Source organism: Paralichthys olivaceus, chromosome 1 (genome assembly GCF_024713975.1).
Source record: "Paralichthys olivaceus isolate ysfri-2021 chromosome 1, ASM2471397v2, whole genome shotgun sequence".
NCBI classification, from domain to species: Eukaryota; Metazoa; Chordata; class Actinopteri; order Pleuronectiformes; family Paralichthyidae; genus Paralichthys; species Paralichthys olivaceus.
In genome coordinates, this window is record NC_091093.1 from 13,556,464 (window position 1) to 13,584,149 (window position 27,686).

Consider the following 27,686-nt stretch of genomic DNA (forward strand, 5'->3'; position numbering starts at 1 on the left):
CTGTTGTAGCCTGTCAGCTAAGTGAATGACCATAAAATATCCAGTCAACCCCCACAACAGCATTAAGGATTTGCATCCATCCATTCATCCTCATCCTCATCCATCCAATTTACATTAAGAACCAGGCTGGAAGGGAAAGGCCAGAAACTGGTTCCAACTTTATTTAGAATATGCACAACTTTCAGTATTTAAATGTTAATATAATAAATGCAATATCACACCCAAATCAGAGTTCCTGTGGTTGCAGTTAAAGCACCACTCAGTCGCTATGTGATGTCTTTTAGACTGCATAGCAGGTGCCTATAAATAAATCATGTCTGGACGCTGTAGCCTAAACGCATACCAAGGTATCATAATTATCATAGATCAAAAGCTGATGACATTACAGCGTTGGACCGGTCCTATCCCATGTCAGTTCCGCGGCTGCCCATCTTTACGTTGTTTCATTATTGAGTTATGGCATGCATAATTTAACACCGACAGATATGGATCCATCCGTTGAGAGAGTGTGGAAAGAACAGAGGGAGGGAGAGTGATACAGAGAGAGAGAAAGAAAGCCGTCAGGAAGCGAGCGATTGATACGGGCTGAGAAGGTTTTCCCCTCTCTCTCCCTCTCTTTTACTTCGGTTTGTCTTTTCTTCCTCTTTGTCTCTCTATACATCCCTCTGCCCATTTCAGTTTATGGAGACTGAATTGTTGTTTAGTTTATTTTGAGAATAAAAAGTTTTGACAAATGTATTATGTGTGTAGTTAGTTGATTATTGATACATGTTTCAATCCATGTACATGTTTGTGTGCTACAGGTTTGCTGCCATACACAGACTACAGTTTTGTCCTGGTCGCCTGCACAGCAGACGGATGTGGCAGCAGCTTACCGTCAACAGGACGCACGCTGCAAGCCTCGCCTGCTGGTATGCACACACAAAACTCTTTGTGTTTATGTTCCTGGAAAAACTTTTAACATTGTTGTAAATATATAATTGACTCATTTAACTGACTTCAGGTCCAAATCCATATTACAACTTTCACATGTTTTTTTTTATAAATATATTTTGTAAATGTCTGATTTCTTCTTTTAGATATTTTCATAGTCCACTTTTTTCACTTCTCTTCGCCCCTCCCGCTGCTCTCCTTGAATCCTCCCCCTCTCTTGTCCTTCTTTGGTCTCCCTTTACCATATCGCCCTACACTTCACCTTTCTCTCTCTGTCTCTCGTCTTCCTCACTGTTGGCTGCAGAATTAAGCCTTGTTTTGTTTTTCCTGACTAAAATTGCTTTAGGGATTTTTGTTTATTGAAAACTACAATCATGATAATTTTCCTCTTTTCCTCCACTTCTCTCTCTCTCTCCCTGATGTTGCCTTGTATCTTGTCTAACGCCACTGTTTTGATCTTTTCCTTCCACATTAGTTTTCTTATTTTTCCCATCTTCCTCACTCGGCTTCTTTTACATATTGTTTCTCCTCTCAAAACCTATTGCACATTTATCTCTACTCTTCTGTGTCAGTATTTTTGCTGTTTCTTTCCCATTTAAATATCTCATTCTTTCCCTATGTGCTCCTAACTATTGGATCTTTTGTCTTTCACTCTTTTTATTTTTCTATGGGCCTTTTCTTTTTTTTATTCTTTAAGCACCTCCTCTCCTCCGCTCCCCACCCTTATCCTTGTGTCTCAATGTCAGCCACAATGCCACCACATCATTTTATCTCATCTAAAATATCTGTCTGTGCCATTAGAATTAACATGTTTGCTACATGTTTGTGTTTCTATATTGGTAAACAATTCCCTCTTAATTAAAATGCAATAAATTAAAGTCTTTTGTGTCCAAATAATTGAAATTCTTTAATAATTGAATTTCACGTTTCCAATCACATCTTCCCCTGTGCTTTTGATTTGGTTCTAATCTCAGTGACAGTGAGAATTAAGTGTTGCCTGAATGATTTAATAATCTGCTTTTTCATAATAATGAATATCAGTGATCTTGTTCACAAGGCACTATGTACTACTCGATTAGTAAAGAAAAATACTTTAGATGTGCTGCTGAACACTTTGGTACCAGGAAGGAAAAAGACATGATGTACTTTACTTTTCAGGCAGCATCATAATTATCTTATTTGAAATAAATGGAAGATAAACTGAATCGTTAGAATGAGCTGTAAGAGATTCATTGAAGAGTTATAATAAAAGTCATAATAATCATAATAAGAATTAGATGATGTACTTTATCGATCCCAAACTGGGAAACTCCTGTGGCACATAACACACAATACAAAAATGAATACATGCCATATTCAAATAATATAAAGAATAACAAATATAAGAATGTACATGATATAAGAAGAATATTGTAAAAATATTATTGTAATGATTTAATATGTAATTAAAGTAAAATTGCTTCTTCCCCTCTTTGCTTCTCTAGGTGTTTGGTCGAGGCCCAGACACTTGATAATGAACACATCTGCAGTGGAGCTGTACTGGGATCAACCGTCGCAGCCTAATGGACATATCTCCCAGTACAGACTTAAGAGAGACGGTCACACTATTTTTACTGGAGACCACCGTGACCAGAATTACACTGATGCTGGACTCCTGCCAAACCGCAGGTGGACATCATGCACTCCCACGCTTTTTACACACACACACGTGAATGCAAACATGTACTGAAGTGTGTGTAGAAGCAGCACGTGCATAAACACACTTCACTTGTAGCTTCGTAATTAATCATTCCTTTAATTCCTAATTTTTCCCATTTGTGCCTGCACATGGGTGTTTGTGTGTGTTTATATCGGGGTCACCCTGTTTTGAAAGCTCTCCTATCGTCTCTCTCTCTCTGAGGACTGCACTCTGTATATGTCTGTTTGTGTCATTTAATGAGCAAATATTTGACATAGCAATGACAGACACAAACATTACCACACACACGCACATGCATTAAAATCACAAATCAGATCTGGCTTTTTGCTTACAGACAGCAGTGGAGCGTAGATTTTATTTATCTGTTTATTTTCATTTAACCTTTACTAATCCGTGTCTTTTTGCCTAAGATGGATTTTCTGTTTTAATTATGGGGGTGTAAAATGATACCCTCTCTCTCTCCTCACCTTTCCTCCTCTCCTGTCTACCCCTCTCTCTCTCTCTCTCTCTCTCTCTCTCGCCAGCTCTCTCTCTGTCTCTTTCCTCAGCCCTCTCTCTCTCACTCCGCGGCCCTCTCTGTCTCCTGAGACAATTTCTCTTTACCCCAAATAGAATTCTTGGGATAACACCCTGCAGTACTCCAATCTCCTCTGTGTGTGTGAAAGAGAAAGAGAAAGGAAGGGAAGAAGAAGATAGGACTGTATGTGTGTGTGACGTTTAATTTTCCCTAATTCCAGATAGTCTGCCAGAAGGCATTTCCTTCCCGACCCTTCGCTTCTCATCACTTGTCTCACTCCCTATTCACTTCTCTTTCCCCTCTCTCTCTCTCTCTGCCTTCCCTCCTGTTCTTCCCCTCTTACCTCATTCCCTTCCTCCTTCCCTTCTTTTCCCAATTTAGTCCTGCACCAAGAATTACACAGGGAGCACCGGCCCCATTATCCAGACACACTTGTGTGTTTCTTTGCTTTCCTCTGTGTGTGTGTGTGTGTGTGTGTGTGTGTGTGTGTGTGTGTGTGTGTGTGTGTGTGTGTGTTTGTGTGCATGTGTCTGTGCATGAGACTGCTCAAAGTGGCCATTGATTATTTATGACAATGTTGATTAGCTGTCACTTTGCTTCGGCAGCCCAGGAAGTGTCTAAGATGACGAGAGAATTAACCTATTCCCTCTGGCTGGCCCCGCAGGACACACACACACACACACACACACACACACAGACACACACACACACACACACACACACACACACACACACAACCACACGCAACCACAGTCAAACAGATGCAAATGCCCCACTCATCAATTACCTACCTCACACACACACAGTATTTTACTTTTGATATCCCAAGGCGGTGTTTACATTGAAGTAAATATCTTCTAGTGATGAAGTGTTAAAATTCATTCTCCCACTGAAACCTTATGCCATGATAAAATTCTCACCCTCCATCACACTCACTCTCTCACTGCGTCGCTCTCTTCCTGTCATGATCTCTATCACTATCTCTCTTTCCTTCCATCTCTCAGTTGGTCTCTCAGTGAGGTGCATTTATTTATGTTTTTGTGCATGTGTGTGTATGAGAGCAACATATGATGTTTTAATATCTTTTCTTGCCTGCGTTCTAACCCACTGCAGATGTGCTAATGGCCTCCTGTTTAAAACGCCTGGCGCAGGAACAATAACCCAACGCTGCTGCCTATTAATGCATGTGTGCTGGAGTTTATAGCAAATTAAAGGCTTTTAATGTTAAATGGTGGCCCACTTACACAGCTAATGTAAGCTTTAGCACCAGCCAGCCACGCGCTCTTAAAAGGGAAATCTATCTTATGATGTCATGGGCGTCAGAGGTACAGAGTGGATCGAGAGAGGCAACAAGACAAATGAAAGAGAGAGAGAGAAAGGTGTATGATGGAGAAGGGGAAAGATTGGGCCTCAAGTGTAGTCACTGTATCAGCACAGACACACACACACACACACACACACACTCAGCCATATGGACACACATTCGTTCATATCCTGAAGTTTGCTGAAGACAAAGATTTCTTTGTGTTTGTCTTTCTAGAGTTGTGTGTCTAGAGTTCTTTCTTGAGATTCTTTTGGATAATTGCATTAATATAAATGTTTATAAAATTACGTACTAGCTATGAATCAGAACCCTGAAGCTTATAATTCAAGGATTTGTTTTAAGGTATTGCCATGGAACATTCAACTAACTAATTTATTATGAAAGGTCAATAGCAAAGAACAACCTGCTACTGCAGTCAGTGCCCCATGTGGTGGTCCAGGCCAGGTCCATGATCCAAATAGAATTTAACTGTCACGTTCATGAAACCAGTTTGAGATCATTTTTATTTTGTGACATGATACTGAGGAAACCATAAGAAGAACATTCCCCTCACCATTACACCACCACCACGCGTGGGCTGTTGACACTCAGCAGGTTGGGTCCATAGATCCATGCTGTTGGTGCCAGGCTCTGACACTGAGTGCCTTAGCATATTTCATGACCCTGTGTCAACTGCAGCCACGGATTCTGTCCATTGACAGGAGAGGAACCTGATGCATGGTCATAAACTCCATAAGGTTTGATGTGTTGTTCATTCTGAGAAGCTTTTCTGCTCACCACAGGTGTAAAGAGTGGTTGTCTGAGCTACCTCAGTGTTTTACTCTCACTTCATCATCAATGAGAGCCCTCTTTTAATATCTCTTTGCTTCTTTACCCCCTTACCCTTCCATCTCTTTAGGTATGTGTATGAGCTGGAGGCTAGTACAGGAGGTGGGACGGGTGTGAGTGACAAATATGTGATTCAAACCCCAGCTACATGCCCCACTGGGATTCCAACCCCCCACAATGTGACGGTGTCAGGCCCCCGCACCATCTCTCTAGACTGGATCCCTCCTGGTGAGTAGAAATCTGATGGATGGATGGATGGATGGATGGAAAAAGCCTGTTTTCAGTTTTAACATTTAGCATGTACACATTGTAATTCGGACATTTAGGCACAGGCACAAGGTTGAAATAACTTCTAGTATCTTTGTATGGAGACTCTTTCTAGAGGCACCGATGATATTATTCAAAGAAAGAAATGGGAATTTTCAGTGGTGGAGCACACAAAGAACCAGTGGATTCCTCCACTCTCACTAGTGTTGTCTGGAATCTTCATTAACCAATCACTTCTGTTAATGACTGCACAAACTCCAGATGTTGCTGTGGCATTATGGGTAATGAGCAGTCAGACTCATTTCAGTGTTTCAAATCTGTTTTGAGATGCAGAGACTGCATTTGACTTGATAGTCTAACTTAGAATTAAAGTGCAATACAGTTAACCCTATAGCTTGTATTTAAAGATGGACTACATGACTGCTCCCTAAATGTGAAGCCAAGGTGTCTTGATCGCCCCCTGGTGGCTGGCTGCATTGAAGGTCATAAACTCTGCCTCCTCCATGTTCAACTCCAACACTTTTTAGAGTTTGGTTTAAATTAGTCATTTGATGCTTTAAGAACAGGATGAACATCATGATTGACAGCTGATACTGACTCACTATTGGCCAAGCAAGCTTCATTTTCTGATTGCTACTGCAGAGACTCCAAATATGCAAGATGGCAACATATCATATCTGGGATATTGTCAGTTTATTTCTAGATTGCGGGAAGAAGTGGAGACACATTATCCATCTTCATATACAGTCTATGATAAACCTACAGAATGACAAGCATGAACGAGACACTGGAAACAGTTAATGTGATACATATAGTGTTAAATTCCATATCAAGTTATATTCAAATCTTTTAGTATTGTCACAATACTAAAATATGGTCTGTCACATTTACTGGAGTTTTACGAGACAATAAAAAATAGTCACCATATTAAACTGACCAGAGAGAAGTTTTTTTCCTACATGTGAATAAATTCATCAGACTGCAACCAAGACCCTGACTTGTAGTTTTCCATTCACCTTCTGGCCTCTCAGGACCTGGATACACACACACACACACACACACACACACACACACACACACAGATACACACACACACAGGCATACATGAGCATACACTTAGGGCTGAGTTTCATGCTTATGGGGCAGTGATTGTCTGCCCTAACCCATCTATCATTGACTATTACTCTCTCATTAGGCTGATTTCCTATCTCAGAAACCGCTTATAGGGCCAACTAGCAGAGACTCTTCACTGTGTGTGTAGATGTGTGCATGTTTGTGTGTTTGTGTGTGTGTGTATTGTTGTGCGTGTGCGTGTGTTTGTGCGTGCATTTGTCTTTTGTTTTCCGTATATTTGTGACTGTGTTTATGCATGCATCCTTATACGTGTGTATGTGAGAGTGTGAGTGTGCGTGCATGTGTGCATATGTGTGTGCATGTCATTGTGGAGATATTTCCATAGGCAGGCCTATTCTATCGTCATTACGGGTTGATTTTAAAGGTGAGGAAATATCGGCTGGGTTCTCACGCTTGGTTAACTCCCTGAGCCCAGAGTCTGGAGTGTTTTCGACTTGTGTGTATGTGTATGTGTGTGTGCCTGACTCTCTGACAGGGTGTCTGTATGTGTACGTATATGCACGTGTGTGTTTCTGTCTTCATATACATGCACTAACTGCCAAAACACTGACTTATGGCTACTGAAAAGGCCTCTGTTGTAGTGATTGTATCTGACTCTTTGTATGTAGAAGAAAGTGTATTTTTTACGCAATTGTAATTTTAACCATCAGATATAAGAAGAAAGTGTTAAAGCAGTAGCTCGGTTGTAAATATCACAGTGACATTTATACCTGTATGGATGAGCATCATAGCGATCACAAAGACACTCACTTTCACCCTTTTGTGTGTGCTCACGCACATCCGTTAGTTTGTGTGTGGACTATGTGAAAGTGCATTAACGCAGCTAAAGTGTGCTCATATAAAAAGCCCCATGTGATGAAGTCAGTGTGTGTGTGTGCATATGCGAGTTGGGGGGTGAATAATTGAAGTCTTTCATTTGTCTGGTAATCAGTTCGTTCTCAAGATATCAAGAGTTCATGAATGTTGAATAACCCATCACAATACAGTAGGCCTGAATTATGGAAAAACCTCCGGTGAGAATATTAACAAAGTCTAAGTTCATGTGTGTATCTGTGTGGGTGTTTCTGTATGTATACAATAGTGTGTTTTTATCTGTTTGTGAGACCACAGTGCCGGCTTTGTAAAGGCTCTCGATTGTACCGTGTATGGTCATTGTGCAAAACTGAGGACGTATTGGAAACTGGTGTGGAATGGCCTGATGCTAATAAACATATTCATGATGTCATTGCATCATATTTGCTCTCTGTCTTCTCAACCGGTATCAGCCCTTTGTTTGTTTGCCCATCAGTGTAATCGAACATTACGCAGACTTTGTCTCAGGGAGCAGACAGCAGTAAAGGCTGTTTAATGTCCAGTTCAACTGATATGGACAATTGTCTTCGCACATTCACCTCCAGAGTTGCATTACATGTCTGGAAGCAGCTTTTGTCTTTCACACAGTCGAACTTGCTGCTCAAAAAGAGAGAGAGGTGTCACTCACTCACTCACTCACCCTCTCAGGGTAACACTGGGGACGCTGTTCTATGGAAAGCAGCAAAACTGTGTCTGAAAAGTTGTCAGATTTATTTTTTGTGTGTTAAAATAAGTAAATAATAGAGACTGTTTGCAGCAGTTTGAAATAGCAGCGGTCAAAGGGGAACAACCAATACTCGGCCTGGCTCACCAATGGTTTAACGTTAGTCATAAAAAAATAAGCGGATACGTTGACTCTGTTGTAGGAAACCCTGATTTACACTTCTTGTTTTTAACATATAATAAACTTTATTTGTCTAGCACTTTTCTAAACAATGTCAGTGCTTAACAAGAAGTACAAAAATAAATAAAAACCAGACAAGGCATTTGACTAAAAGGTCAATGACCACAAAAGAGATAAAGCAGTAAAAATGATTAAAACAAAAAAGATAAATACAAATGAAACATTTCCAAAGTTTGAATAATGGTCTAAACTAAAAAAGTCAAATGCACTTTCTTATTAGAGCTGTACTATGGGCTTTATGTTACAGACAAATTTAATCTAATCCCATAAAATGCTACTTCTAATTTATTTATTATTTTTGAACATACATTCATTAATCCATTCATTTATCGTTTGAAAAATCTACAGGTATGCAGCATGAAGGGTCAGCTTGATGTGTCTCTCTGGTTTGCAGAAATTAAATTATAACCCTTATCTCACTTTTTCTTTCAGTTATAAATGTGTTTCAAATCTGATATAAGTAACTAATGATTGTCATAAGACTTTTCTTTCTCATTTTCCACAGTTCAGCTCGATCACAGCCAGCCTGTAAACTACAACATCCTGTTTAACGCAGGAAGTGACAGAGCCGTAATCCATCATGCTGGGCGAGACCTGCACCTCACTGTGACCGATCTGGAGCCGTTCACCACCTACTACATCAGAGTACAGGCCTGTCAGACTGGTGAATATCATTCAATTCATAAACTCATCTATATGTGATAAGAAGTTAAAAACAAAAATGTGAACAAAGTTGTGAAAGCAGTTTAAAGTCTCATACACTATTTGATTATTGATTGACTATTGTAAAACAGCAGAACTATTTGTGATTGTTGTGTAGGTAAAACAGATTTAGTGTATTCTGCGTGGCCTGTAAAAGTGGGCAGACAAATGAAACTGCTGGATACTGGCTTTATGTAAATGGAACAATTTTTTTGCTCAATCAAAAAGTTTACCCAAAAAAATTCTAAATGATGGGAATATTAGGTTCCATCTTTAAACAAGATTTTACTCATGATGTCTGTAGAAGTTGTACAAGCGTACGTAGGCAACTGGACTTGCTTGTGAACTGAAGAAGCCTTTTGGATGAGAAGTCCAGTTGCCTACGTACACTTGTACAACTTCTGATGAGTGGTTGTGGAAAAAAATCCCAAAAGAGACAGATAAAGAAGGAAAGATTTCTGGATTCATCAGTAGGATGAAGATCAACCAATGTACTGACGTCATGTATCGGTTGTGCTACAGTGGATATATGTGTGTTTGTGACAGTTCCTCTTGTTTTGCTCCTGCAGAGAGGTGTGGAGTAGGAGAGGCCGTTTCAGTTCGGACTTTACAGACTGCTCCAGAAGGTCTGTCACCCCCCACAATAAAGGCAGCTGGAGCCAGTGTCCTGGAGATCTACTGGTTACCCCCCAAAAGACCTAATGGACTCATCACCTCCTACTACATATACAGGTAATATACACAAACAGATAATTAGTGGAAACCAAATTTTCACTCCTCCATTGATGATTTTACTGGGGAGACATTCACCATTATACCAGAAACCATGTAGTGGGATGTAACAGCTAACAGTCAAAGTTGACAACACTTCCTCATTCCAACATTTCATTGCCTTTGTGACTGCAAAGGTTTTGTCATGTTCCCACTACAACACCAATGAACCTGAAGTATCACATATAGTACATAACATACACATACTTGTTGCATATGTGTAATCTACACACAGTGTATATACAGAAGGCTAGACGTTATAGTCATTCATCTCCAGGCAAGTGTCTGCTTTACAATCTGCGTATGTTGTGTGTGCATGTGCGTGTTTGTGTGTATTAATGCATGCTGAAGGTCGTGGTCTGCTTGTTGACCAGAGTGTGTGATCTGTATGCAGGGTCAGACCAGACTAAGCCCTTTAACTCCTCAGGAAACACACATTAGCATAGCGGTACACACACACCTGGCATGATCAGACTCGGGCAGACAGGGACTTCTAGCTCGTTCTCTCTTGGACACACACCCAAAACCCGACATAATCACAGACGGAGGGGCTTACAGAGACATCAGGGTGCTTGCATCAGACAGTCACTTATACATAATGGGAGACGTGCTGTTACATTCTTTATTTCACTTCCAGAAATATGTGGAATTCAGCACACTGAAGTATAATAAAATAAAATACTTTAGATGACATACTTGAGATTACTTACTTTACATAGTGACCCTTTTCTTTGTAGCATATTCCAGGTATATTTTGGATATATTGCATACACACAAAAGTGAATCATCAATATACACTGTACAGATGCATTATAGACCGGCCAAGGTAGCCTCACAAAACATTGTTCTTGGCCTCTTCAGCACAATACCTCAAAGCTGAATCTAGGTAATATCTCACTAGATTTTAGTAAAGCTCACAGTGACCCCTTGAGTGCTGAACTAAAATGTCAACTGAAACTGCCCGGAGGCATAAAGCTGCAGGACGGTAATTCTAGTTTTAGTCTGACCCATGTCCTATCTGCTAACATGGAGGGGTCTTGGATTTATGACCGATACAGCAGCCGGTCACAAGGGGGCAATCGATATAATTTGGAGCTGTAAAGTCATCCATCTTTATATTCATGGTCTGTGGTGCAAACAATTTAATTTTGAATATAATTTACTTATTTAGGAGCCAACATTTCATAAAAAATTTGAGTTTCTCAAGTGCAGTTGTTGATTGTACTAAGTACAGCTTCAGTGATTTTAATATAATATCACTTTCATAGAATAGTTTGAAACAAATCAAAGGTATAGTACATGACAAATATTCTAGAAAATATACATGTTTAGTTTGTTCAGTTGTACTTTAAGAAATAAACAAAGAACGACTACTCCAAAGATGTATTTTGTTATAGGCGTCCAGTAAGAACAGAGGAGGAGCTGCTGGTTTTCATCTGGTCCAGTGGGCCACTTGAGTTTTTTGATGCAAGCCCCGCCCTGCAGCCCTTCAGCTACTTCCAGTACAGGGTTCAAGCCCACAACCCCAAAGGCTCAGTTCTGAGCCAGTGGGCTTTAGCCCAGACCTTACAGGCAGAACCGCAGGATATGGCTCCTCCCACTGTAACACCAACCGGTGAGTTCACCAAGTCACATGAAAACGCTGTTGGCACATGAAAATGTACTTGTATTGAAGCACTGTAACAGTCCCACATGCTGTGCACTTTGACAGGTGCATACTCAGTCCATCTGAAATGGAGTGAACCGAGGCGGCCCAACGGTCTCATTTCCCATTATAGACTGGTTTACGAGAAGCACCAACAGGACCCGACGCTCAACTCAACTGCTGTTACTGCTCTCACTGTAGAGGTAAATGCACACAAAACACAGTAAATGGTCTCCATGATCAGACTTTGTGTTGTACAGGTATTGGTTGTATCTGATATCCTCATGGTAGAGCCACACAGATGCAAGCATAGCAGAAAATGAATACAATTTGAAAACATTAAAAAATAAATCAAAAGTATATGGTAATATGCTGAATGTGTGTGTGCACAGTGCATGTAAAGAAATATGGACTCTACCTGTGGCTCACACACACACACACAAAGCCATTGACCAGCTATTCTCCAGGGCCCTTCCCACAATTCTCTGCCATACCTGGTGCTCTGAGGAAACTATGAGCAAGCCACCGCAAACCAGACACACACGTGCACACACAAACACACCCTCACACATGTACTGTGCACACACACCACTGATAGCAGCTGCCATAAATAGGAGTTGGCAGCTCAGTAAGCAGGATAAGTTCACCCAGAGCTGCAATGAGATATCCATCAACAGTGGCTACATCTTCTCTGCACACTACCACACACCTGTTTCTGTGTGTGCGCAAACATGCCTTGGTGAAACTCTTAGCTTGTATGATTCCACTTGTATGCAGCAGTTATCATTTGAAAGATAGATGCATTCTGTCTCCGGATAAAAAGAAGAAACAAACAAAAATATGTCAACACAAGATAGAGATTCAAACATGATGTGTAGTGAAAAGAAGAGGGGAAAAAAGAATGGAGGTAAAGGCCTCAATGGACAGAAACTTAGAGAAGAAGAAGCACAAAAGAGCCATACTGCCAGAACAAAGAACAGCAGAGTTAATAGAGTGGGTAAGAAAGAGAAAAGAAGAGAGTGAGACCAAAAGAGAGAAGTGGAGGGGGGAGAAAAAGAGAAGTGAAGGAACAAAAGGGGGACGAGACAGAGTGATAGATTGGGGGAAGGTGGGAGAAGAGTGGAAAGGAAAGAAGAGGTAGAAGTGTAGATCTATATTCTGTCCATATGAGTGGCCTCTTCTCCCACTGTGACCTTTGGCTTGTCACTCATAATTAATACAAGATGTAAATGGAGACCTTTCACCTTCTCATTGATATGGAACGCTGTGTTTGTGTGTGAGTCTGTGTGTGTGTGAGAGGCTCATTGACATGGCATAGACTTGTTTTGGTGGCGGTCATTTGTCACGCAGTTGCCTTCTCCACACGCTCTCTGTTGTTTAGGAATACACAAAGGAAGTAGAATGAGACACAGCGTTCCCAGCAAACTTTAAAAGAGCAGGGTGTAATAGGGTTTGGTTACATCTGTGTCTTGCCTAGTAATGCAGACCTGAAAATTATGTTTGATGCATTTGTTTTGACACTGAATTTGAGGTTTGAGAGACAGACAACAAGCAGTTAGTTGAAAGGACAACAGTAATTTAAGGACATTTTGAAACCTGTGATAAACTGCTGTTAACATTCAGCTCAAGAATAAGTACATTTGTTTGACTTTGTAATAACACAGATTCCTTAAAACAGACCCTGAAATTGGTCGGGGGTTTTCACATCTGTCCGTTTCTCTTTTTTTGTAAGATTTCACCAAATCTGGACCACTGGAACTGATCTAGTGTGTGACATTTGGTGCAGTGTGATTGAATTAAGGGGACTTTTAGTTCTTATGGAGGTATGTGCTCTACTGAGTGCCATTCTTGTGATGAGTAATAATAATAATACAAATCTCTTCGCTGTTTGTGCGGAACACTGTTACCACAAGTAAAGGAAAATCATATGATCACAACATCATAAAAATGTTAAATTAAACTTTATGACAGTTGTAGCTTTTTTGAATACTAAGAAATAAATCATTAGATTTAAAGTCTTAAACAGATTGAATTCCAATAGTAGATGTTCATGTATTGTAGACTGTAGATTGTAACCTCAGGAACGTCTTTCATTTGTTTCCTGAAAAAGTGATGACAGAAACCCTTAATGAACGATCATCCGAAGTGACATTAGGACTGTGACTCTCTATCTTCCTGCTCCTGTCTGTTTTATCTTCTCTCATTATTACTAAGTTAACTTTTTTCTCACCTTAATATTCATCAATCCACCCATTCTTTATTGCCTAAAGTCTCCAAGCCCTTTGGTTCGTGGATGTATTGTTGTGCAGGTGTGTGTGTGTGTGTGTGTGTGTGTGTGTGTGTGTATTGATCTCAGGCTGGGCTGGGAACCCTGCTCTGTGCCAGCCTGGCTGATTAATGGGGTCGTCATGGCAATCGGACGGAATGAGGGTACGAAGCGCAGGCGGCCTGCCTCGCTAGATCCCTGCGCGCCGCCTGGCAGACACGCACACACATACATATGCACACAAGAAACTAAACAAAATCTCTTTCTGTACCTTTGCATCTTCCAGACAGACATGTTGGTCACTCACAGGGTGTCAGGTTTGCTTTTGTTCTCTTTCTTCTGTAATCCTGTTCTTTATTTTCTTTCTTCATGCTCTTCTCTATCTCATTTTTTTCTCCTTCCCTCTTTTTTGTTTGCTCCCACATCACTTATGTTCATCTTTCTTCTCCTCTGTACTTTCTCTTCATAGAAATACCTGCTGTGTCCATTCCAGTAGATATTCAAACCTTTAAGGATCTTTTTACTCTCACTGATTCTGAGCTTGTTTCACCTGCCACTCACTGTATTTTCCTCTGCTCTCCTCTCTTCCAAGTTTCACACTTTCATTCTTTTCATTTCTTTTTTGTCACAGCCAGTCACTTCCTTCACTACCTTGCAACTCTTCTACCTTGTTTTTTCATTTTCCTCCTCCTCCTCAATCCCTGCTCCCCTCTCGTCTGTGATCTCTGCTTTGTTTTCATCTATAAACTCTTCCACTTTTTCCTGCTATACTTCCTCTTGCACTCTTAATTTCCACAACTCCTGTCTTCCATCTGCTCACTCATCTTATACCTCTTCCACACTTAAACTCTTCTCTACACCTCCTCCTTCCCCTATCTCTTCTCTTACTCCCTCTGCACCTCCCTCTCTTCCTCCTTTCTCTCTTCTCTCCTCCCTTACATTTTCCTGCCTCCTGTATTTCCCTGACTACCACCTCCCTCTTTCCTCTCCTCTACTCTTCTGTCCTTTCCTCCCTCCCTTGGCTCTTCCAGATGTTACGCTGCGGCCCTTGGGATCACTGGTGAAGGGAGTCCATGTGCATATATGAGTGTGTGTGCTGGTGTGTGTTACATTATGTGGCTACATATGTCTGAATATGAGTGTGTGTGTATGCATAACATGCTTTTTGTGTGTGTATGCGCAACAGTGTGTGTGTGTGCGTGTGTTATTTGTGTGCACGCGCGTGTGTGTGCTGTATTAATACATCCCATTGATCAGAGCAGGACCCCTGACAGTCATCATCCCTGAGAACCATCTGGCCGACGCCTGACGCTCCCTCACCCAAACACAAGCTGACACCCTATTAATCTGCTACCGCCATGCATACATACGTGTATGTGCGTGCGTGTGTGTTTCGGCTTGTGTGAATGAATGAATCGGGGAGTGTGTGTAATGTTGAGCGTATGCGTTACAATTTTTGCCATGTCCATGTTTCTGTGTGCGTGAAGGTGTGTGCATGTTGGTGTGTGTATGTGCTCCAAACCCAAACCGTGCACACACATATGAACGGTTACACACACCATTCTGCCATCCGCCAACAACAGCCGGCGCTGAAGGGAGCTGAAGGGTGCTTGGAAATTAAGGTTATTACACAAATTGAGCCATATGGTCTAAATATTTCAGAGCTGAAATTTACTAGGCAATAAAAATGGCCCCTACCTCGGTAATGGTGTAAATTACAGCTTAACCACCAGCGCTAATGATGTCCTTCTGTACGCCCCGTAACCAACCGTACATGAAGGACACATTGTTTAAAAAATACCCCAGGAAAAGCAAAAGAGAGACAGCGAGCGAGAGAGAGGAAAAAGAAGGAGGGATGGGGAGAGAGGGAGCGAGGCGACGGAGGAGGTAAAAGAGGTGAGGGAAGAGGAGTGTAAAGAAAGAAGAGAGAGAGAAAAAGAGTGATTAATGTAGAGAGTGGAGAAAGAGAGAGCGCTAGCAGCATGTTTACAATCTGTTAGTTTACCATTAAGAGCCCGTCAGAGAACGCGGGACAGCGAGGGCCAGCCGGCGAACTGTGTCTCAAAGCCAACACGAGGTTCAGAATGTGTGTGTGAGTGTTTGACCTACACAGTCAGAATATGTCTACTTAGGCATGTGTCGCTGGAAGACGTATATAGGTATGGACATGTTATCAGAGTATGTACATGTATGTCCTGCAGGTGTGTGGAATGATTTGATCGCAACAAACAAGTGATGATGTTAAACACATGCTGTGAAACACGCTGTATGAATACAGATGCAGGAAAACTTTAAAAACGGTTCTTTAGATGAAGCCAGACTGAATTCATTTTCTTGCTGAGAGTATCTGTAGGATAGATATGAAGCCAACTGTCTGTTAGCTTAGCATAGCATACGCACAAAAGCAGACGGCCTGTAGCAACAGTAATAAACTCCACCTATCTGCATCTCTACAGCTCATCGTTTATTCCATTATAAACCCTTTGTTTCATCAATATAAGGGGGAATGTGGCAGACTCTTTCATGGCTAGATGTGATGACCTCCTTGACTCTCAGATTCAGAGAAATCAGCTGAGTAGTTTTTGCATGCGTTTCATGGAAATCAAAATGCCTTTTCTATGGAAATGTATTTATCCTCAGTAGATTTTGATTTTTAGAAATATTTGAAAGAGACTACGCAGGCACCTTTAAGTTTAATTCCCTGTTATGTCTTTAATTACAGTAAAATAAGTAATAACAATATGCAAACAGGATTGAACATCAGCTGTACTCCGTCACTTGTTGCTTGTTACTCTTACTCACAGCTCAGCTCTTCAGTTTGCTTCACTTAACCAAAGGAGCAGAGGATAAAGGGTGGTCCATGGAATAGGAATGACAAGGATTTGCCCTTGCTCTGAGTGACACCCTCTAACAAATGAGGGAGATGGAGAAGTGGAGGGGAGAGAGGAATGGCGATCTGAGTGTACACATGGTGAGGAGAGAGGGACGAGGAGGTTGAAAGTGGAGGAAGAGACAGGTTAAGCGAGGAAGGGAGGATTAGAGGAGAGGATGAGGAGACTCAGATGCAGAGTTCGTTAGGCCCTCGGCCTATCAGACCCCTTAGTTAGAGGTGTCCAACTCTGATTGGAGGGCTCTCAGCATTCTGCATAAACAGCCAAATAATCAGGCCGCAACACTCCCTCTTCTCCTAACTGCAATCTCTCTCACTGTCTCCTCATCTGTTCCACAACTCCTCCCTCCGTCGCTCCATGCGGCTCAGGCCTCCCTCCATCACTTTACATTTCCATCTGGGTTTTCTCTACGTCACAAATTACAGTTTTTATGTTATTCTCATCCACCATCTTTGCCCCCTTCATCCCCTCTTCCTCTGTCTCCCTCTCATCCTGTCAAGTGATTTTTTTTTCAAGTGAGTTTTGTATATGTTCGCTTACTTCCTCTTTCTCTCTCACTCTCTCTCTCTCACTCACTCTCTATTGCTGGGTAATGACAGGTTGTGTGTTATTGTGTGTCTGTCTGTGAAGAGGCCACACCATCCAGTGTAGTGCTCTCCACTTGTCTTAATGGGCGTTTAGTGCTGCAACCATGATATGATGGTCATCACTTTAGAGCAGTGTTTGTGTGTGTTTGCTTGTGTGTGTGTGTGTGTGTGTGTGTGTGTGTGTGTGTGTGTGTGTGTGTGTGTGTGTGTGTGTGAGAGAGAGAGAGAGAGAGAGAGACACTGTCTTTCTACCTGGACATGCATCCAGACTCTTTGTGTTTACATATGGCAGTAAGAATAATGCCCATCCATTGGTGTTGATGAGTTTAAAGAAAGCTTGGATCTGAAAGGTGCAGATCTGGCTGTATTTGTGATGAACCCTCCATCAAGTTGAATGTTAAAAAACTGCCACTATACTCATTGTTACCTTTGATTTATTTTGTTAATGTTCAGATAACATTTTAGTTTTCTTTTAATTGATTCAAGAATTATATTTCACAGAACTGGCTCCAGATCAGCTACAATTTTTTAACTCATTTTAAGTTGGTGAGGTATCTGTGATTTTAAGCATACAGTCCCTCCCTCATCAGACTATATCCATTGGTCTTTGGCCACATCATACACACACTCACACACACGCATTAATTCCAAATTCACTGTTCCTGCGGTCTATAACCGCCAAAGCCAATCATGGCTGTCGGTGTGAAGTGGGCACGCCTGTTCCAGACCCCTACAGTCCCTCTCTATGTCTGTGCTGGCCACAGACAAACACATGCCTGATGGCACTCGGTGTGGGTGTGTGTGTGTGTGTGTGTGTGCGTGTTGCATAAACGTCTGTATGTGTCAGGGTATGTCTAACGCACACTGACTAGCAGGGACACCCATGCAGGGCATTTGCAAACAGACACAGGGAGATTGTGCCAGCAGCCTTGAATTAGGCATGCACACATAAATACATGCACACGCACAAACTTGGCTTGAGAGCTTGGCATGGGGGGCTGACCTCTGGGGGGGCTGGCTGACCTCAGAAACCTCTGAAAACAATTACTGCTCTCACAGGGCTGGACCGGGCACAGTTTGTGCTAATAGACTGGACTGAAGCATTGCATTGAATTGGATTGAATCATATCTTCAGTTGGCATGTTTTACCACACACCTACAGATCTGAGACACATAGGAAAAGGTGAAACAGCATGATGCTGTATTATCTCTGCAGGATTTAATGTGACAGAGCAGAGTCCAGATAAGACCTGTGGAGAGAAAAGTCCCAGAGGTAGAAAAGCTGGACTCCTTTCACCTACTATTAGGAATACTTCTGTCATGTATTTTCTTAGAAGCTTACATTATTTCTACCTGTGTGTGTGTGTGTGTGTGTGTGTGTGTGTGTGTGTGTGTGTGTGCGCGCGCAGGCACGTGTGTGTGTAGCCATATGCTAATGTTGGTCCGTCTCTCTGTCTCCGTCTCTCTGCAGGGCCCAGTGCTGAAGCCTTTGTGAAATAATCAGCATAATTCTTTTGACAAATACACATGGTTATTCTTAATTAGTATCACACACTGTCCCCCCAGCCGCACCATGCCTCTCCACCTGAATATCACACACAAGCGCACATGCACACCCAAACACAGATGTGCAGTTGCACACATGCACTTCTTCTAGGGAAGCATGGGCAGGTTAGGGTCCGTACAAATGCACACTCATAAAAACTGGTAATGATAAATGTGCACAAAGTTCAAGAAGCACACATGCACAGTGACCCTGTTATAAAGGCTACACAGTAAAACACACACACACTGTCCAGAGGACCCCTGCTGTAGCTGCTTTCACACAAAGAGTGTGGAAAGGACAGAAGGAGGAAATAGAAGATTGAATAGATTGCTTCGTTGCCTTCAATGCTAAATTGTGTTGAACCATGTAAGATCTGAGGGCTCTTTAATGTATAAATTAGCACAACCTCTTCCTGTCTCTTCTCTTCTGTCCTGTCGTTGTCTCCTTCCTCTCCCTCTGTCTTGTTTACACCCCCCTCCATCTCTCTCTCTTGACTTCTTGCTCCCCCTCTGTTCTCTTGCATTTGGCATGATTAACCAGAGACTTTGATCATCCACACGCTCGCGCTCACTGGATCTAGGTTGACAAGAACCTTTTCCTTTCATATTTTACATTGTTGCTATTCATGGGGTCATTATAGGTTAAAAAAAACAGATGTAATAGAAAATCCACCATTTATCAAAAATGGAAATCAGAGATGCTGAATGCTGAAAAACACAACAAATCTCGCAATGTTAAAGAAAACGCAAGAATAGTTAAAAGTAAAGATTAGGAGGCCTGGACACCAAATAGTACATCACATGTAAACACTGGAATAATTTAAGTGAAACCAAAGGTTCAAATAAAATTAGAGAGGCTTTGGTAGAATATGCTGAAGTTATGTTGTCTAAACTGGTTATAGACAGATACTATGTTGGGAAGTACAGTTCAAGTTGTGTGGCGTTTATATTCACTGCAGAGATTGTATATCGTTTGAAAATGATCATGTTGTCATTTCTCAGCATACTGTGTGTTTTGTTTTGTTTTGTGCGGTTGTGTGTGTGTACATGTGTATGTATGAGAGAGAAATGGTTATTGAGGGAGCTGTTAATGTAATGTAATAGTAGTGTGTTTTAGTGTAACACCGTTTGATTACTGTCTGTCTGCATGCCGGTGTGCGTGTGCGTGTGTGTGTGTGTGTGTGTGTGTGTGTGATGCAGCGAGCAGGCCGTTAACGTGGTGTGTTTCAGTGATAAAGTGTTTGAATGTATTGCCATCTAGAGGCGTGTAGCAGAGTCTCCATGCTCCTATAAAAGCTGCCAGCGCCAGATGCTGCTATTGACAATGTGCATATGTTAACCGCTTTATAGGCCACATGCCTCACATATTTCACCGGCTTTTAAGGTAGAGAGATCTCTCATTCCCGCTCACTTAATCTATCTCTCCCTTTTGCCACATCTGTCTTTTTTTTCTCCTCCACTTTAGCTTCCTCCCCTCTTTTTATTTAACCATTCGCTCAATCTCCCTCTGTCTTCCTCTCCCTCCCTCTCCCTCTCCTTTTTTTATTTCCTTTGTCAGTTATTAACTTACTCACTCTACTTTCTATCCCTCTTTTGTAATTCTCTGTCCAATATCAACTTACTTATATATACATATATAGCAGGCCCGTCTCATTTTTCTTTCTCTTTATTTCTCACTCCCTACACCCTTCTCTCTTTCTATCTTTCTCCACCACTCGTCTCTCTCTTTGCGTTCCTCCCTCCCTCTACTGAGAAATAGTGAGATTTATTTTCTAGTTGTTTTTTTCCTTCACTTTAGCTGACTCCCTTCTTTTTTTAACCATTATCTCACCCCCCCTCTCTCAGTTTTTGTTTTGTCATTTATTAACTCACTCTACTTTTTCCTGTCCTTTTTTTAAATTCTCCGTCAGACATCAACTTACTTTCATACACACGCACATGTATGTATGTCATTTGTGTGTCTTTTTTCTTTCAGTCTTTATTTGTCACTCCCTCCACCCGTCTCTCTTTCTATCACTCTCCTCCCCTTGTGTCTCTCTCTTTGCGTCCCTCCCTCCCTCGCTCTCTCTTGACTGAGAAGTGCTGTGATTTGCAGGAGGATTTAGCTTGTGTCTCGGGGCTTATTAATCCTATTTTACTGTGGATGAAAAACATGTTGGCTCCCAGACATGAAAACTGTGAATACATGCATTTTGCTTGTTGTTCAGACAGTTCATCCTTGGTGCCACGCTACGGTGATTTGTCAGGGTTTTTCATTTGATTCCGTTTGAATTGGAGCCTTTTTGATCCTCTCGCCGCTGCATTGAAGTGTGTTACCAGTTAATCTCTTTACATATGCTCGCTTATGTGAAAGCGTACAGTCCTGAACAGACAATTGCAAAATGAAAAAAAACTGCAGAGTCAACATATATGAAAAATATGTCCTCCTATGGTGAGCAGTCATACACAGACAGATATCAGTCTCATACCTGATTCAAAGCTCACATAAACAAACAGGCAACGCCACATCCTGGAGCTGAGTGCTCTCTGACTACCATGTCATTACACACCAGGGCCTTTTGAAACAGCAGTGTGTCTCTTATCAATTAGTAAATGTTGTTCCCACTGTATCACACACACGTACACACACACTACTCTGCGTGTGCCAGGGCGTTGGGCCGGGTCCCACGGCCTAAAGCTACTGGCAGACACACTGTGTTTGTGTATCTTTGTGTGTGTCTGATATGAAAGGGTGCATGTGTGACATAAAACACTCGATGTGGAAGCTTTGAATCCACCCATAAGGGACGGCTGCCTGCCTGCCTGCCTGCCAGTCTCTCTCTGTCTCCGCCACTTCTCTGGTGTCTACTTACTTTACCATGACAGAGCCTGGATGTTGAAATGTTGATATCACAAATCCCATGTCATGTCATCTTAGCTCGCCATTGTCTCACTGTTCTTTTTCATTCCCTCCATTTTAATGAGTAATGTTCTGGTTTTATTCATGCAGGGTTTGTTTGTGGAACTAATTTCCTGACACTCTTCTCTTCTCTAGATGGCGAATGCTTCCCCGTTTCACTTTCTCTCTTTTTCTCTTTTTAACTCGCACGATCATTCCTTTGTCTCCCCTCTTTTCTGTCCTTCTCCTTATTCCTATCTCCATCTCATCCCTTCCTCCTATTTTCTCCTACTTTTCCCTTAATCTTCTTCTGTTTATTGCACTCATTCCATCCCTCTTTATTTGTTTCTATTTTGTCTTTCAGGGTTCAGTCTTCGAAACAACAGTCTACGGTTTTGAACCATACAGTCAGTATAGTCTTCGAGTGGAGGCTGTGAACGGGGCAGGTAGGTTCATTACAATCAGCAGCTCATTTAAAAAAAAAAAAAATAACATCAGCACCAGCCACTGAACCAGTCCACTGAGTCTAGATTATAACCCTTCAGGCAGTGTGTCCAGTCCTTGGGTCGGCATTAGGACCCTGGAGGCGTCTCCGGCTGGCCTGGCTAACTTCACCGTGGAGCAGCGAGAGCAGGGTAGAGCGTTACTGCTGAGCTGGGATCAACCACATGCTCCGAATGGAGACATCACGGTACAACGCACAACAAAAACAGTATACATATACACAACATATATAAGTGATGTGCATGACGCTCCTCAGATAATACCAGTATAGCAGAAGATACAGTAGTCAAAGTACATTTACTTTGTTACTGTACTCCAGTACATTTGTCATATATCTGTACTTATTTAAGTAGATTTGTTTACATGTACATGTAGTTATCCATTTAAAATATTCTTTCTTCTATTACTATGTGTATGGATGCTGTTCACTTATATGCTGATACAGACTTTCTGCACAACAACAGGCCTGCACCTGAAATGACCACAGTCAAAGATACACACTTCTCTGATGTCTCTCCTAACCCTCTTCTCCCATCACTCCCTGCTTTCCCTCTCCTCCTCTCCAGATGTACAACTTGTACAGTGAGGGAAACCTGGAGTTCAGCGGCCTGTCACGCAGCTTCCTGTTTCGTCGTTTGGAGCCGTGGACTGTTTACGCTTTGATTCTTGAAGCTTGTACCTCAGCGGGCTGCACACACACCCCTCCTCAGCACGCCACCACCGCAGCTGCTCCACCTGCTTCCCAGCCTCCCCCCAAACCTCTCTTCATTGGCCCAGACCGCGTGTCACTCAGCTGGGGACCTCCCACCCAGCCCAATGGGCCGATTGGAGAGTATTTCTTACTTGGGAGAAGTCAGGAAGAAGTGGGGAAGGGGAGAAGTAATGAAGAGGGTTTTGAAAGGGGAAAGGTGGGTGACACTAAAGACACATCTCTGAAGATACAGGCAGTGATATTCAAGTTTACAGGTCATTTGTTCTCATAACTGATAAAGATGTTATGTTAAAAGAAAGTCGGTATTTCTTGGTTTTCAGTTTAATTTCCATCCTTGTCTCCAACAGGTTCTCTTCAGAGAATCCTCCCCACAACACACAGACACCTTCTCCTACATAGTGACTGGATTACGTCCCTGGACTCGGTATGAGTTCAGTGTCCGATCTCACAACCCCGCTGGCAACACCAGCAGCCCCTGGGTAACTGTAACAACCAGACAGGCCCCCCCTCGTGGCCTGGCCCCTCCAACAGTGAGTTACGTCCAAGGTCAGCCCACTCAGCTGTTGGTCTCATGGACTCCTCCTTTAGAACTCAATGGGGTTCTTCAGTCTTACAGGATTCAGAGGAACAACGTGAGTTTCTCATTTAGTTTTGACCCGACTGTGCTCAGCCACACCGATGAAGACCTCCTGCCTTTTACAGCATACAGGTACTGCTTGCTCTTAGATGAGTTAATGTTTATCTATGAGGAGTCAAAGCAAACAAATGTATCTATAAACTTCCATTCTGTTCTGTTCTGCAGCTACTCAGTTGTAGCCTGTACATCGGAGGGATGCATCACCAGCCCTCATACAGACATCAGAACTTTAGAGGCTCCGCCCGCCACAGTGGAAGCTCCCACATTGGACGCCATCACATCCACCAGTATAAACATTTCCTGGAGCAAACCACTGACACAGAACGGAGAGGTGACACAATATGTGCTGAAACTGAACAACAATGAGGTTTACCGTGGGAGAGACCAGAATACAGTGTTGTCAGATCTTCTGCCTCATACGTCATATCAGCTGCTTCTGTTGGCGTGTACCAGTGGTGGGTGTACCACCAGCGCCTCAGTGTCTGCTGTAACTGAGGAGGCTCCTCCCACTGGACTGGATGCTCCGACTCTCAAGGTGTCTTTTTAATTTTGACCTGACTCTAACACTAGGTGTGCAATACTGTAATCTGTGGTAATCTCGATGTCCACTCAAAGCTCTTTACATTACAGTTTTGCCATTCACACATTCACATGTGCAGCACTTTCCATATCTCTATCATACATCACTCACACAACCCCCAAACTCCTCAGCCAAAGGAGTGGGGGATCAAACCACCGACCTTATGTGGACAAACTGCTCTACCTCTGAGCCACGGCTGCTTTACAGTATTGGAGACATTTCCCCACTAATCCAACAAGTTCAGCACTAATCCTATGCATGCACTCAGTTTGACAGTTTATTAGGTACACCTTGATAAAACTGATGCAGACTAAAGCAACAGACAATAAATCATGAAGTTATAATTTTCAGAGAGTTTGGTTGATTCAACTTTGTGATCATTTTTGAAATTTGAAGTTTGTGGTGTTTGTGTTATTTAGCTGACAATCATTGATATCCTGAAATAATAATAATCAAATCAAACTGTATTTACATAGGACGTCTAACATGCTGTGCATATTCTAGTTAAGAGGCAGAACAATAGTATGACCAGTAAAGTAGTACTGGTAAAGTGACATCAGGAGGCACAAATAATCGAGAAGGCAACGATGACTGACATTATTGTTTTAATATTTGTGCTGGTGTAATGTCTCTCTGCACCAGCTGAACAAAGACTGGTGAGTGCCAAGGTACAGTGAGGTAGAATAACAATAGAAACACAGATTAACTGCAGCCTCCAAAATGATCCTACAGTTGAACTGTCACCTCTCCAAAAACTGAACATTACAATTTTCATGAAGGTTGGATTACATTTATATTGATGTTCTGTTTGGTGTACCTAATAAACTGGCAACTGAGTCATCATTAGTTTTTTCATTGTGATTTAATTATCATCATATTGTTTTTTTCTTTTTCAGGTCACTGGCCCAGAGTCAGTGGAGATTACCTGGAGACCACCAGAGCACCCTAATGGCGTCATCACAGGGTACGAACTCTGCAGAGATGGAGAAGTTATCTATGTTGGCTCGGAGACACATTACCACGACTTCACACTTCTGCCAAACGTCGAGTACAGCTACTTCGTCCGATCCAACAACAGCAGAGGGACGGTGCGCAGCTCAGCAAACTCAGCAAAGACCCACCCGTCGTCTCCTTCAGGTGTAGGTCTCCCCACACTGACGCCTCTGGGACCAAGCCAGGTGGGTCATTCACGAGTAACAGCTCATCATCATAAAATGATTAAAGTGGATGTTTACCTTGGTACTATCTTTAAAGTTTGTTTTAAAGTTTTACGCTGTGTTGTATGTCTTTCCAGGTGAGAGTGGAGTGGACTTCTCCAGCGCGTCCTAACGGAGAGATTGTGGGTTACACTGTGTATCAGAGAGATCCAGTGCAGGTCAGCATGAACAGCACTGTGTTCACTCCAGAGGACCGTGCCTTCTCTGACCGACACACCACTCTGCATGGACTGGCTCCTTACCACAGGTCAGTCCAAGCCCAAGTCACTGTTATGTCATTTGCAACATTTGTTTTGTGTGTGATGTGATTATATGTTTAAGTTGTAAGGTAGATATTTGTAAATTATTGTTATTTTTTCTTTTTTATGAAAGACTTGTATAAATATGGCCCATTTATAATTAAATGTTATTGCCTAACATGGTGGAGAGACAAGTTCAACAGCACGGTTACAATTCCACGTTTCCCTGTGTGGTAATAACTGCATAAAGGAAAATACAGGGGGGAGATCAGAGATAAGAATGAGCAACAAGGAAGGGAACAGAGTGCCACCTCTTGGCGACAATAAACACTGGTTGGCTCTTTACACTTCTTCGCTGGTCAGTACCTGTTTGGAACCAGTACCATTTTATTCAAGTGATAACCTAAATTCTCTTAAAAACCAACCAGACAATAAATTCTTTAGATGGTTTGATTTAACATATATTTTGAATAACTACACTGCAAGTGAACTGAAATTAAATGTCGTAAGCTTGTGTTACTTTGGTTTTAAAGGGCCGAAGCAACGAAGGAAATAATAAAAAGTGTGTTTTTATATATTTTCCATGTGTCATCTGTCAGAGATGCATCAAATTTCACTGCAAACACTGGAGCAAATAAAAAGAAAAATCTGCCTCAAGACAAAATGACTGTACTTCTGTCACTGGCTTGTACCATTTACATCTTCCTGAAAAATAATCACATAAAATCATGCATATTATGATTATTATTATGATTATTATTATTATGTATGCTCTTGATAAGGTTTGGTGATTTATATAATATCTGTTTGATAGTTGGCTTTTTTATTTAAGTCTTAAGTTATAGACAGATAGTTGTTAAATATTGATGTGTTTATGGTGAATATCTTTTTTCTGTGTGTGTGTGTAGGTATGAGGTGAGGATAGAGGCATGCACAGCGCTTGGCTGCTCCTCCAGTGACTGGTCATCCGTAGTCACTCTGGAGGCTCCCCCTGCTGGACAGGCAGCGCCACTGTTAGACCTGCAGCCTGACAAACACAGCGGCCTGCAGACCACCTTCCTGCTCACCTGGTCCCCTCCAGCTCAGCCAAATGGTAGAGTCCTGCATTATGAGGTGTACCGCAGGCTGGACCGTACCACTGATACCCACAGAAGTGATGGAGCAACACTCATCTACAGGAATGTTTCCACTTCATACAAGGATGAAGGACTCCAGCCATACACTCTACACCAGTATCAGGTATAATACAGTTTATGTATGTGTGTGTTTAGAGAAGCTAATACAATTGAATGCTTCATTAATACTAAACTGAGTACTGATTTATCTAATATCCTGTGGCTTAGGAGATACAGTGGGTTATCTTACGAGAGGGTTGCTTGTTCAAACCCTGCCTACCTCGTTCTGCATGCCAAAGTGTCCTTGGGCAAGACACTGAACCCCAAACTGCCCATGATGCTTGTGCCAGCAGTGTGTGAGGGATGTGTGACAGAGAAAGTGCCGGACATACATATACTCTATGGGTGAATGGCAAAACTGTACTGTAGAGTGTTTTAAGTGGTCATCAAGACTAGAAAAGAGCTAAATAAAAACAGACCATTTACCATTTATTTAACCAGATCTGAGCGGAAACCAATACTTGTTAAAACAGGAAACCACTGGATATTGACCTGCATGTTGTGATACATCCGTGTAGTTAAAAAAAATATATTTGTAGTCGAAAAGATAAAGAAACTGGGATAATACAGATTGAGATCATGTGGACTTGTTTTCAAATTTCATATTAAAACTTCCACTAAAAAGAACCAGGATAGCACGAATAATGGAAAAATGCAAAAAGATTTACACACTGCTATGTAACAGTAATATATATATTCTCATTTATATTTTAGCCTGATGGAAATATTTACTCTTTTTTATATCCCACATTGGACATGAGAACAAAACTGTAGATGTTTTATTGTGATCTGTGAACCTCATTTGATGATGAGATCTGATGTGACTGACAGATCAGAAGATGTGTCCTGTTTTCACAATTAAATGCTTTCACACACACA

At 41.8% G+C, this 27,686-nt stretch overlaps 1 protein-coding gene across 2 annotated transcripts in view; it reads left to right on the plus strand.

Moving 5' to 3' along the window:
* The window catches only part of ush2a (Usher syndrome 2A (autosomal recessive, mild)), a 191,314-nt gene that overhangs the window by 151,562 nt on the left and 12,066 nt on the right, over positions 1-27,686 (plus strand). For both annotated transcript variants that reach the window (XM_069522155.1, XM_020080329.2), the window contains exons 68-82: positions 804-911; positions 2,418-2,601; positions 5,372-5,529; positions 8,964-9,122; positions 9,730-9,892; positions 11,329-11,546; positions 11,643-11,779; positions 22,108-22,189; positions 22,289-22,434; positions 22,814-23,155; positions 23,307-23,668; positions 23,762-24,131; positions 25,073-25,354; positions 25,471-25,640; positions 26,541-26,871. In XM_069522155.1, coding sequence (XP_069378256.1) covers positions 804-911; positions 2,418-2,601; positions 5,372-5,529; positions 8,964-9,122; positions 9,730-9,892; positions 11,329-11,546; positions 11,643-11,779; positions 22,108-22,189; positions 22,289-22,434; positions 22,814-23,155; positions 23,307-23,668; positions 23,762-24,131; positions 25,073-25,354; positions 25,471-25,640; positions 26,541-26,871 — 3,212 coding nt within the window. The remainder of the gene's footprint in view (positions 1-803; positions 912-2,417; positions 2,602-5,371; positions 5,530-8,963; positions 9,123-9,729; positions 9,893-11,328; positions 11,547-11,642; positions 11,780-22,107; positions 22,190-22,288; positions 22,435-22,813; positions 23,156-23,306; positions 23,669-23,761; positions 24,132-25,072; positions 25,355-25,470; positions 25,641-26,540; positions 26,872-27,686) is intronic.